The 14097-nt window shown below is 43.7% G+C and overlaps 1 protein-coding gene across 10 annotated transcripts in view; it reads right to left on the reverse strand.

Moving 5' to 3' along the window:
• Window positions 1-14097, reverse strand: part of LOC142495861 (myoferlin-like) — a 101362-nt gene that overhangs the window by 76989 nt on the left and 10276 nt on the right. For all 10 annotated transcript variants that reach the window (XR_012801838.1, XR_012801839.1, XR_012801840.1 and 7 more), the window contains exon 2: window positions 7322-7386. Coding sequence is in view for 7 of the 10 variants with exons in the window: in XM_075601911.1 (XP_075458026.1) it covers window positions 7322-7386 (65 nt within the window). In the remaining 3 variants the exon portion in view is untranslated. The remainder of the gene's footprint in view (window positions 1-7321; window positions 7387-14097) is intronic.

Below are 14097 nucleotides of genomic sequence, written 5' to 3' on the forward strand. Positions count from 1 at the left end.
TCCAGATTGGAAATATATAAAGAGAAGAAGAACACAATAGTGTAATACTGTATAGACCGATACAAGAAAAGATGGTATTACACTCACATTTAATGAGATCAAACGGGCATTTCGGTTAATGAGTTTAACCACGCTGATGTTGCAGACTCTCCGTTATCAGGACAACTCTGATGATGTTCACACTCTCCAACAGCAGGGATCCCGATGCCGTGCAGGCTCACCAATAGCAGAATATTCTCAATAGAATAGATAGAGCACAAATAGTGTGATACTGTATATTGTGACAAACAGCTTACACTGGTGCTCTGCCGTCTGTCCAGGACTGTTAGAACACGGTCTTTTAGGGTAGGTTAAATGACGAGGCGTAACGTGCTGTTCCTTTAAACAGGCTACTGCCTGGTTTATTCAGTCCCAGGCACTGAGACTGCACACTGAATACAAAAGAAACACAAGCAAACCAAAACCCTGCTCACCTGAGCAATAACTTAACTGAGGTTCACCCTGACTGGGGTTGGGGCGGCTTATCCGCTTCCAACAAACAAAAATATGGAAATTTGCAATTTGAGAAAGGAACAGAATGATTTAACCTGTTTGGGGAGAGGCTTTTCCCCACTCTGCTTCCAGCAGCCTTCCTGCCTCCAGTCTCTTGGGGAGAGGAACCAGGAAATCATCCTTAAATACCTGATTTCTATCTAGTAGGACTGGTGACAGAAATCAGGCAGCAGACAAACTCTGGTCTGGATCCCTCACCCCTCAGTTCCAGCACTGTGGGATGGAGTGCCTGCATTCTGAGGCTGCACTTTCCAGCCTAAACAGGATAGAAGCTGTTCAGTATCCTGGGAGCCCTATATATGGAATTTATTACCATCCCCTGGTTTCTGTAACATATCCTCCCCCCCCAGCTCAGACCTCGAGGGATGAGCGACCATGGATATTAGGGAGTGCATCCTTGACAACCCATCAGCATTGCCATGTTTGTGCCCTGACCTGTGCTCCACAGAAAATGTAAAGCGTTGTAGGCTTAGGAACCACCTGGTCACTCTAGCATTCTTCTCTCTGTTTTGACACATCCACGTGAGGGGTGCATGATCTGTGACCAACCGGAATTTTCTCCCCAACAGATAGTATTTGAGCGTCTCTACAGCCCACTTTATTGCGAGACACTCTTTCTCGACTATGGAGTAATTTTTCTCCTGGGGACTTAGTTTCCTACTTAAATAAAGGATGGGGTTCTCCTCACCTTGAGACTCCTGGGAGAGTACAGCCCCCAGCCCTACCTCAGATGCATCGGTTTGGACAAAAAACTCTTTAGAGAAGTCAGGTGTGACCAACTGGTTGGGCACAGAGAGCTTCTTTCAGGCTTCTAAAGGCCTGTTCGGTTTCGGGGGACCACTTTACCATTAGCGGCCCTCTTGCTTTTGTGAGGTCGGTTAGTGGGGTTGCCTTAGTTGCAAAATTGGGAATAAACCTTCTATAGTAGCCAATTAATCCCAAAAAGGTCCTTACTTGTTTTTTTGTAACTGGCCTTGGCCAATTTTGTATCTCCTCTACTTTGAGTGTTTGGGGTTTGAGAAAACCTCTGCCAATAGAATACCCCAGATACTTGGCCTCCTCCAGACCAATAGTGCATTTTGCGGGGTTAGCAGTTAGTCCAGCAGACCGAACTGCGTCAAGCACAGCTTGGACCTTTGGAAGGTGGGATTGCCAAACTTCCCTATGGATTACCACATCATCCAAGTAGGCGGCAGCATACCGAGCATGTGGCTTTAAAATTTTATCCATCATTCTTTGGAATGTGGCGGGAGCTCCATGTAAGCCAAAAGGCAGCACCCTATACTGAAAGAGGCTGTCTGGGGTTGAGAAGGCTGTCTTTTCTTTTGCCGTTTCTGTGAGGGGAACTTGCCAGTACCCTTTTGTTAGGTCTAGGGTCGTGAGATATCGGGCTTTGCCCAGTCTCTCTACCAGTTCATCAACCCTGGGCATAGGATAAGTATCAAATTTTGACACAGCGTTTAGTTTGCGGTAGTCATTGCAAAACCTTGTTGTTCCGTCTGGTTTTGGGACTAAAACTATAGGGCTGTTCCACCCACTTTGGGATTCCTCAATTACACCTAATTTTAGCATTTTTTTAACCTCTAAACTTATAGCCTCTCTTTTGGCCTCTGGGATTCGGTACGGTTTAAGGTTAACTCGGACTAGGTCATGTTCAATTACCCTAGTTCTACCTGGTTTTGTAGAGAAGACTTCTTTGTTTCTTCTCACTAGATTCTGGACCTCTCGTTTCTGATGAACGGAGAGGGTTTCAGCTATGCTAACCTCTGGGTCAGTTTCTCAATTCTCTGACGGACCTGGGGGTACTAGGGTTAACAAGACCTCTCTATATTTCAAGGGCTTAAGTAGGTTTACATGGTAAATTTGCTCAGGTTTCCTCCTACCTGGCTGTCTCACCTTGTAATTTACTTCTCCCACTCTTTCCAAGACCTCATATGGCCCATGCCACTTAGCAAGGAATTTACACTCTACGGTGGGAACCAGAACTAGCACCCTATCGCCTGGATAAAAAATTCTGACCCTAGCACCCTTATTATACGTATTCATCTGTGCCTCTTGAGCTTTTTTCATGTGTTCCCTGACTATAGGTAGGACTGCAGCTATGCGGTCCTGCATCTGGGCAACGTGTTCTATTACACTTCTGTATGGGGTAACCTCGTGTTCCCAAGTCTCTTTGGCTATATCCAGTAAGCCCCTTGGGTGTCGGCCATACAATAGTTCAAACGGGGAGAAGCCTGTGGATGATTGGGGAACCTCCCTAATGGCAAATAACAGGTATGGTAACAAACAATCCCAGTTTTTCCCATCCTTATCGACCGCCCGGCGTAACATGCTCTTTAAGGTTTTATTGAACCGTTCCACTAAACCATCTGTTTGTGGATGATAGACTGAGGTTCTGAGATGCATGATTGATTTTTAGGAGTTTACATAACTCTGTTGTTACTTGGGACATAAATGGTGTTCCCTGGTCAGTTAAGATCTCTTTAGGAATTCCGACCCGGGTAAACAGGACTATTAACTCTTTTGCTATGTTTTTAGCAGAGGTGCTACGTAGGGGAATTGCCTCTGGATATCGGTGGCATAATCTAATATTACCAATATATCCTGATGTCCCCTAGCAGACTTTATGAGGGGTCCTACTAGATCCATAGCAATCCGGTCAAATGCTACATCTATTATGGGAAGGGGTACCAATGGGCTACGATACGCTTTGAACGGGGCGGTGATCTGATATTCTGGGCATGAGGAGCAATAATTTGTCATTTCTGCCAGAACCCCAGGCCAATAGAAGCTTCGGAGAACCCTTTCTTTTGTCTTTTCCACCTCAAAGGGGCCCCCCAAAGGGTGAACATGTGCAAGGTGTAATACTACATTACGGAATGTCCGTGGTACCAACAATTATTTAGTTATAATGGATTTCCTCCTATCAACCCGATATACTAGGTCATTTTGTACCTCGAAGTAGGGGTAGGCAAGTGAGCTATCTGGTTGGCCAGGAGTACTATTCTGGTCACGTATATTCCCTTGCTTCGGCTAATGTGGGGTCTTCCCACTGGGCCTTCTTAAAACTCCCAGGAATGACCTCTAGGTCAGTGAAGGTCTTACCCTGTTCTGGGGTGGTAAGCGCCTGTTCAACATCTTGATTTGGGGTATTCCCTACCAAGGTGGCCATGGGTGGCACTCTTCCTCTTTCCCCTTTTTATTTGGGCCCTCGTCAACCTCCATTTCTGAAAAAGGGAAAGGATTTGTTTCTTCTGTTACTTCTTTATGGTCCGCTATTGAACTCTGGGCGCTATTCTGAGAGGAGGACCACATTTTTAGAAAATGAGGAAAGTCGGTCCCTATTAACACATCATGTGCCAGTTTGGGTACTATACCCACTTTGAAATCTAAAGAACCAAACTCTGTTTCAATAAGAACATCAACAGTGGAATATTCGTGATTATCCCCATGTATACAACACATTGCTACACTTTGTGAACTGTTTACCTGTTTTTTCCCAATGGGCAACAGGTATTCGGACACTAGTGTAACCATACTCCCAGAGTTAAGTAGTGCCCGAACCTTCTTACCATTTACCTTTACAAATGCCCAGAGATGGTTATTCAAGGGGTCCTCTGGGCTAGGGCCCATACATTGAGACCACAACGAATAAGGTTCAACGCTGTTGCATTGCATTGGTTCAGTATTTAGTGGGCAGACTTTCGCGGTGTGGCCCCTCTCATAACAATTGACACATTTAGGTACAAAGTCTGTGTCCCACTTAGAGCCCTTTTTCGGCTCTCCATGTTGGCTGTTGCCCTTAGTATGCAAGCCACTGTTGCTGGTGCTGTGTGAAGGTGGTCGTCGCTCTTCAGCCCCCCTTATCCCTGGTACCTTTTTACCGTCTCTGGAAGAGTCCTGGAACCTTGGGTAGTGGGGATGCTCCATGACTGGGGGTTGCAGGTGCTCATCTGCTGCATTGTACCTTTCTACGAGGGCCACCAGCTCGTCTGCATTGTGGGGGTCACTCTGACTGACCCAACGGCGTAGGGCAGAGGGAAGTTTCCTCAAGAACTGGTCCATGACCAACCGTTCCACGATGTGGCTTGCTGAGTTGATCTCGGGTTGCAGCCACTTCCGAGCAAGGTGGATGAGGTCATACATCTGGGATCGGGTGGCTTTATCCAACGTGAAGGACCATGCGTGGAACCTTTGGGCACAAACAGCCGTGGTTACGCCGAGGCGGGCGAGGATCTCGAACTTCAACTTTGCATAGACGTTAGCTTCGGCTGGCTCTAGATCAAAGTAAGCCTTCTGGTGTTCGCCGCTTAAGAAGGGTGCGATTAGACTGGCCCACTCAGCTTCTGGCCAACCCTCTCTCTGTGCCGTGCATTCAAAAGTGAGAAGATTGGTTTCAACATCATCCGAGGGCCCCATCTTCTGAAGGTAGTGGCTTGCCCTGGTCATTTTCGGGACTGGGGCTGCCTCTGCCAGTGGGTTTTTAATGATAGCCTCTCTCAGGACCTCGAGTTCCTGCTGTAAGCCCTGGGCGAACTGTTGTTGCTCCTCTCTCAGCAAGCGGTTTGTCTCTTGCTGGGTTGCATTCGCGTTTATCAGGGCTGCATTCGTCTGTTGCTGGTTTGCATTAGTCTCTTGCTGGGCTATTAGCAGCTGTTGCTGGGTTGCATTTGCGTTTTGAAGGGCTGCATTCGTCTGTTGCTGGGCTGCATTAGTCTCTTGCTGGGCTATTAGCAGCTGTTGCTGGGCTACATTCGTCTGTTGCTGGGTTGCATTCGCCTCTTGCAGGGCTGCATTCGTCTCTTTCAGGGCTGCATTCATCTCTTTCAGGGCTGCATTCGTCTCTTTCTGGGCAGCGACATTGCGTACCAATGCACTCACCACGTCTTCCATCTTGTTTGGAAAAAAAAAACTTTTTTTTTTCTCTTTAAAGTTCTTTTACCCGCAGACCTTTTAGTGTTCTGCCCGCATTCTCCACCATATGTGACAAACGGCTTACACCGGGGCTCCGCCGTCTGTCCGGGACTTTTAGAACACGGTCTTTTAGGGTAGGTTAAATGACGAGGCGTAACGTACTGTTCCTTTAAACAGGCTACTGCCTGGTTTATTCAGTCCCAGGCACTGAGACTGCCACACTGAATACAAAAGAAACACAAGCAAAGCAAAACCCTGCTCACCTGAGCAATAACTTAACTGAGGTTCACCCTGACTGGGGTTGAGGCGGCTTATCCGCTTCCAACAAACAAAAATAAGGAACTTTGCAATTTGAGAAAGGAACAGAATGATTTAACCTGTTTGGGGAGAGGCTTTTCCCCTCTCTGCTTCCAGCAGCCTTACTACCTCCAGTCTCTTGGGGAGAGGAACCAGGAAATCAGCCTTAAATACCTGATTTCTATCTAGTAGGACAGGTGACAGAAATCAGGCAGCAGACAAACTCTGGTCTCGATCCCTCACCCCTCAGTTCCAGCACTTGCCAAAATGTGGGATGGAGTGCATGCATTCTGAGGCTGCACTTTCCAGCCTAAACAGGATAGAAGCTGTTCAGTATCCTGGGAGCCCTATATATGGAATTTATTAGCATCCCCTGGTTTCTGTCACAATATATAAGTATTAAATGTATACTAAACAAAATATACACTCACATTTTGTGTTATAATCATTCGCTTTTGGTTGTTCAAGTAACCAACTTTGAAGGGTTTTCTGGAGTCACAGGATACTTCCAGTAGAAAAAGGGAAAGGACGCAGGAAAAAGGAAAATTAATCTTTATATGATAAAAGCAGATGCAGAGCTGCACACAGACAGCCAAAAAGATGCACTGAAACAGCTGAGTCCCCACTCTCAATAAACCCCAGTGATGGCCATACACCAGGGGATATCACATGGAGGGGGTACAGAGCTCCAGACAGCTCTAAGGGGTCTAATGCAGTCCTAGCAAGAGAAAAATGTGAGTCTCAACGGTTTTCTCAGAAAAGATATATCATATAAAGATTAATTTTCCTTTTTCCTGCGTCCTTTCCCTTTTTCTACTGGAAGTATCCTGTGACTCCAGAAAACCCTTCAAAGTTGGTTACTTGAACAACCAAAAGCGAGTGATTATAACACAAAATGTGAGTGTATATTTTGTTTAGTATACATTTAATACTTATATATACAGTTTCACACTATTTGTGCTCTATGTATTCTATTGAGAATATTCTGCTATTGGTGAGCCTGCACGGCATCGGGATCCCTGCTGTTGGAGAGTGTGCACATCATCGGAGTTGTCCTGATAACGGAGAGTCAGCAACATCAACGTGGTTAAACTCATTAACCGAAATGCCCGTTTGATCTCATTAAATGTGAGTGTAATACCATCTTTCCTTGTATCGGTCTATACAGTATTACACTATTGTGTTCTTCTTCTCTTTATATATTTCCAATCTGGATGAGACTGTGCGCATTGGAATCCTCCTCTTCTATCATTATCCACTCCTGACACAGACTTCCCCCCGCATAACCCACTTCATTGGCAACACAGACCTCCTGCTGAAGATATAGACCAATCCTTGCACCCTCCTCCACCTTCAGTCCTATCCATATTGTTCCCACCGATCGCCCCCTCCCCTGCACCTACACACTCTCTGTTGCACTCACAGAATCCTCATCCATCCACTCGGCTCCGTGTAACCGCAACACTCACAATGCCTCCACAGACCCCACACCCGCTCATGACACCACCACCCAATGTCAGCATAGAATATATGAACCTTCTCAGGGTCCCCTGCTCACCTGAAAGTTCTGCACTTTGTCAGGGAGATCCGTCCTCCCTTGATGTCTCTCCTGTTCTTTTCCACCTGCAGCAAGGACAAAACAACTATCCTTACAGCATAATTTTTTTTTTATATTTATCATAGCCCCATGCAGAAAAGTTTACAAATACTGTACTGCATCAAAGAGAACTAGTTTTAGACACATCCCCTAGTGCTGGCCTGATGGTGGTGGAGTCGGTGCCACTGCACTGAGTCCCACGGTTACAGAGGTCCTGCGTTCTACCCCACAACAATTAAACTGATTGCTGGAGGAGAGTGTAGGGCCTCTGTAACTTTCTTTCCTTTTGCTTTGCGATGTCTTCCTGAAGAGTCCCTCATCATGGTGCTGCAACGTCAAATGTCGCCACCATAGCAAAGCAATGCCATTTGACGTTGTGGCATCATGATGAGAGACACTGAAGACATTGTGAAGGAGAAGGTAAGAGGCCCCGCACCAGTTCCCTGCACCATGTCCCGCAATGTTACCAGCCGGCCATGCATTACGGTGCTGGCACAGGGAGGAGCACACTTGTTGGTATTTTTCATGTGCCCAAAACACCAATATTAGTTCTCCTACCGCCCACCTCATACACAGACGTCAGGGACTGACGTACTTCTTACCCTTACCCTCTTACCCTCCTATTAGTATTTATTATCTTTTATTTATATGGCGCCAGCATATTCTGCAGTACAATATGGGCATCGGACAAGAACCATAAAAAAAACATACAGTTTAAAATGTAATGAAACAATGGGTAAAGAGTTCAAAGAAGCTTCCTATGTAAAATTAGTAGACCTAATAAACAGACACATACCTCTTGCCCCCTCCTAATGCATGGCTGCGGGGGATGTGTGTCTCTCGCTCCCTCCTAAAGCTGCAGACCAAGCACTATGCTACATGTGTGTTTTTCTTAATAAGTCAGTTCTGTACTATGAGAAAATAGTGTTTTTTTTGTTAAACCAACTCTAAATTACATTTTTAATGTATTATAATGTAACAAGCATGTTTTGTTTCTATGGCAACCATTTACAATGTCAAATCCCCTTCCACTTATGAAACAGCCTCTGGCACACCCCTTTTTGAGCCCTGCCCTCTCTCTAGCAGTGCACCAATTGTATCTAATGACTGCCTGGTCACATGATCTTCCCCACAGAACTTTGGTCCTCTTCTGCTGCACTGGCAGGCTTTTAGTTTTAGTGAACCCCCGAGCCGATCGATCACAGGAGAACGGATTAATTTTCAATTTAGCTAATTACTTATCATTGTGTGGATTGTATTCATGCACATATTAAAGTTTTGGACTGCTGCTTTAAAACATGGTCCCACTAATTCCTACAGTATGTAGAGGAATTTTAACTACTTCTGGATCTGGACAATGGTGTCTTAACTAAATCAGAATATGATTTTCTATTTGAGTCTAATCCAAGACTCTCCATATCATACCATCTCCCCAAAAGCCATAAAGCATTAATGGATCACCATAGAACACAGATCATTTCTGGGATTAAATCACCAACATCTAATACTCCCAGTATGTGGACTACTCTGTACAGAAGAATCTTTGTACATTATCATCTTACATCAAGGATACCACATCTATCCTTAACTTATTTAAAGAGTTTAAGTGGGATCCAGGCTATCGTTGTGTCACCTGCGATGTACAGGCGTTGTACACCAGCATCCCCCACACCAAATCTAGTCTAGATGAGGACCCCACTTTAGATTCTTCCAATTGTCAATATATTGTAGGCTGCATAGGTTTTATATTATTTCACAATTATTTATTATTCCTTACTCAATTCTATCTTCAAGTTTGCAGGACAGCGATGGGGACGTGGTTTGCACCCATCTACACCAATTTGTATATGGGGGTATGGGAACACCGTTGCATTGGCACAATAATCCTCTCTCAGACCATATAATCATCTGGAAACCTTTCATTGAAGACATCCTATTGGCGTGAAGGGGCAATGAAAAATTGCTTAAATCATTTCTGAATTATATTAATTACAATGCTGCCAATTTAGTCTCTATCTCCGTTAATCATGTTTCAAATATTGATTTCTTTGAAATCAACCTTAAGGCCCAACTTGATGGCTCGATTGTCACCAAGACATATTTTAAGGAGGCAGACACCAATAGCTTTCTGATGGCCACCCGCAACCATAATAAACAATGGAGCACTAATATTCCTCTAGGCAATTTATGATACTAAGAATAAATTGTAGCCACGTCTGACTTTGAGAATCAGGCCTCAGGGCTATTTGATGCATTTCTTTCTAGAGGGTACCAGCCTGATTTGCTCAATAATGCTTGGGATAAAGCTAGAACTTGGCTAGAAATAACCTACTAGCCAACAAGAGGGATCATAAATTGAATACATATACCACTTTAGACAAAATTAATGTTCCATTCATTACGAAATATAATTGCCAAGGCACTGCTACCCAGAAAATTATCAACAGACACTGGGGTATATTGGAGAATTATTCAATTCTGGGACCTAAACTTACCAATAGACCAACTACTGTATCTATCAATAGACTAACTATCAACAAGTTCACCATCTTTAAAAAACCTAATAATTGCAAAAATGCTTTAGCACCCAGTGACATTGGGTCAGGTTCCTATTTGACGACTGGTTCTACCTGGTTACCCGAAAAAGACCATGGTAACTTTATATGAGACAGATGTCTTGCCTGTGAATTTCTCCATGTGGACAGGAAAACTGTTACATCGTCCGTATCGTAGAAGAGTTTCACCATTAAAGAGTGCATATCTTGCACCACTATGTACGTGGTTAACCTTCCCGAGTTCCCCTGTGGCCTCCGGGATATAGGGAGAACAAAGAGACACTTGAAGAGAATCCTCTAACACGTTCGCAATATCAGGATTGGTTGAAGATTCCCAGTAATGAAAAGTTCAGTCCGCGCTCTGGCTTTTTAAACTTGGAGTGTTGGTCCCTCTCAGTTCTCTTGCTGCTTCTGTGTTTATGAGGTGTCTCCCCCACCTCCAAATGTGGTCTCCACCGGAACCCCGATGGTGATACCAATATCAGCAAAACAAGAAAAAACACAAAAGCGCACCAAGATGAGAGATAGATATTGTATTAGCAACAAATAACAAAATTAGTAACTTACATATAAAATGTCTTTAATAATCCCCGATTCTGGTGTCTATCACAGGAGTAGGGCATCACATAGGAAGTATGAAGGGTAATCTCAGTTCTGAGAGATCAGACCCGCGCGCTGGGGCTGTCTCTGTTCACTCTCCTGTCCTCCACGTGTGGTAGCGTGGTGAGGAGTGTAGCGCGCATGTGCAGGAACCGGGGCCTTCAATAGGTGTCCTTAGGATGCCTGTCCGTTTTTGATAGCATAGAAACGATCGGAAATAAGCAGGAACGGTACACTTGAGTGTGTACTGGTGGTGGGTAGTAAAACCGCCAGCCACAACAGTCGCGACGCGTTTCGTTTACCAAAGTAAACTTCTTCAGGCGATATCTGGGACACCTGTTTAGGGGTCCTTTATAGGTCTAATTCTGTGCGTCATTGGTTAATACCTAATGGCTGCATGGCCAATCAGGCTCATATACTGATAGGGGCGGGCCACAATAGGAAGACCTCCCTGTTAGTACATTTGATCCAGTAATGAATTACACTAATTAAGTATATATATAAGTGTAAATAGAAAGGTAAACAGACCTTAAAGGGGAGCCAAAATCATGTGTCCCAAATAGTCAAGTGCAATAAAATATGCATAGTGGTAGCATAAAAAACAAAGTATATGTGCATACTGGATAACAACATTAATAACATTAAATGACATATAAATAACTTTTAAAATATGGGAAATAGAACAAATGGAAAGGTGGGTGGGGGGAGGGGAAGAATTGAAGAAAAGGTGGGAAAAAAAGGCTTATAAAATGAATAAAAACCACTGTAATGATAAAGTAGCTAAAAAAATCAGATGAAAAACAGATAAAAAAGTATTAGACCAATGTTTGTATCAAATTGCAGTATGCATGGTTTCACCTCAAAAAAGGGGTTAATTCCACATAGTCGTTCAAGCCCCCCGGGTACTTGGATTGGAGGGTAAATATCCAGAATTGCTCCCTTTTTGCAATCTGAAGATCTATGTTACCAGCCCGTACATTAGTTGTTATATGTTCGATGCCCATATATTTAACCCCTATAGTGCTACACTGATGGACATCCTTAAAGTGTGACAACAGATGTGTCAATGGTTTATTAGATGCCAGTAGCTTGGGAATATTGGTGCGCTTTTGTGTTTTTTCTTGTTTGGTTGAAGATTCATTCACTATCACTGATCCCTAATGATCATTGCAATTGGTATCTTTCTGTTGATCTTCAACATATTACTCATTTCCTCCTTTTGAGTATTTGAGCCATTGGTCCTTTAATTACACTCAATCCTTTTAATAATCTACTAATTTCTTTGTGAATAACTGCAAGTTCATATAGAATGTATATTTCCATGCCTAACTACCTCTGTGTCTTTTTTACCTCCCTTTTCCCTTAAGATTAACAAATAACATTCTGGTTTTGTGCGTTTTCTAATTTCATTATTATTGTATCTAATGGGTTAATTGTATGTTGTTTTAAGTAATTAATTGCACCTGTATTTTTTCAACCAATCCCTCTCTGTGAAGGGGTTTAAATAGAACACACTACTAGTTCCAAACTATTCCCTGATGCAGTAGTGCCAAACTACGAATGCATTGAATATAGTTTGTGTACTTCTTGCCGATCTCTGTACCCATTTGCTGTATTCATTTGTTGGTACTAAGGCTAGCTTTTTAAATATATTACCATTCCATATGGACTTGCTCATTTGCTTGAACGCTGAAGGAGACGTCATCCGTGAACGCTTTGGTGCCTGGCAAGTGCTTCTGAGTGTGAGACTGTTTGCACGCACTCTCCCACCTGGACGCAGAGAGGGGAGGGGGCGGCTGGGCGCTCTTGGAGCTTGGATTGTCATTCATCTGTGCCAGATTTGGTGGTGCATCACTTTGGTGACCGCCCGCTCATCTGCCTCACTCCGGTGATCATCTACCTACCTGTCCTGTGTCACCGCTTGCCCTGGCTGGGTGTCATTGAGAGTTTGCTCCATGTGGACTGGGATTGCCTGCGCCGAAGTCAGTGCTTGAATTTTAGTGATCACAAGTTTACCTGCCTTCTGCTGTTACCTACATATGGCTGGGTGTCGGCATGAGAAATTACTGTGATTTCCATGACCCACGGTTTTATACTCGCTTGCTTATTTGAATGATTTTTTTTGTACTTGACTATATTACCCCCCTTAAACACTAAAGTGTTTCAAATACTACACCATGGGGGTTTAGCGTTTTTCTTTTATACTAACATGGTCGTTAAACCGCTTCAATGGAGCCCTCGGGAAGGAAAAGTGTTGTTGTTATCATAAGAGCGCCCCCGATTATTTCAGGGAGACCCTTGTTTAGTGTCAGAGCATCCCATGGTGTATATATAGGGTATCTCCCGGTCATTACACATCACAGGGAAATTACACATTGCCTATTGTGTGCATATTAGTGCTGCGTTTACCCCAGATTCACAGGGAGCAGCATCCTATTCATAAAGGCCCCTTCATCAAATTGTTCTCATTACACATCGTGATACCTTCCATCTCTCTCTATATTTTTTTCTGCACATTTAATGTATTGTTTCTTTTCCCCCCAAACATTTTGATTAAATTAATGGTGCGTCTTAGAATCGAGGAAATACGGTATTATAAAACAAAGGTCTCCACTAGAAACTCAAATGCCAGTCATTGAGTACATTATACACTGTTAATATCCAATGTATATCTCTACTGTGAGATTAGAGTTTACTATATTTGGGGCATAAACTTGTAATACACAGTATACACAAGCTCTAAACAAGCAGTTCACTTGCCATATGTGCAGCAGTGACTTAGTGTAATAATACATACTATAACTTAGAATTAATATCTGTCAAGTGAATATCTGTTGGTAAAACACTTTACTGTTCAACAATTAAGCAGATTCTACTGGTAAATCTGCATCTATTGGTACTTGCATGATACAACCTAAGAGCAAATAAGAATCTGTTGTTCAGGCAGCATTCATGCAATTTAATGATGGTGTTGGCATGCAACGGGTTAACACTAACGGAGCAGACTGATTGACGCGGCTATAAAATCCCTACCGTAGCCAGTCTGGGGGCAGCACAGAGAAAGCATTTTTTACGCGAAACGCGCGCGTCGGCAGGCAGTTATCAGGCCAATGATGTCACAAGGGGAGACTAGACTGTATTAAGGCGTCCATGCAACGTTGCAGCCCCCATATTTTTCCTTTTATACTTATTCTGGAACCAGGGTCACGTGTAAGATGTGAATGAGGCCAGATAGCTTAACTCAGCCTCTTTTCCAAAGCACACCAAGTCCTGCTATATATTCTTCACTTTATTGGGAAAGCATCAGTCATATACAGGCACTTGTGGATGGTATATTGTGGTGAGAGAGTGCTTCTCTGTGTGGGTGCTTTGTAATCAGAGGCAGGTAAAAACGGAATGGCCTTGCCAAGAGGTGTGTAGCATAGGAGTACTCACTCAGCCAGTTCAGGAAGGAAAAGGAAGTGTGTAATGTTTGTCACACAGGAATAGGGACAGAGCTAAGCTACATGTGAATACAGACAGGGGAGCATGGAAAAGTACATTTGACTAGGGGAATTAAAGGGGTTATAACGGCAACCAATT

Source organism: Ascaphus truei, chromosome 5 (assembly GCF_040206685.1).
Source record: "Ascaphus truei isolate aAscTru1 chromosome 5, aAscTru1.hap1, whole genome shotgun sequence".
Classification (NCBI taxonomy): Eukaryota; Metazoa; Chordata; class Amphibia; order Anura; family Ascaphidae; genus Ascaphus; species Ascaphus truei.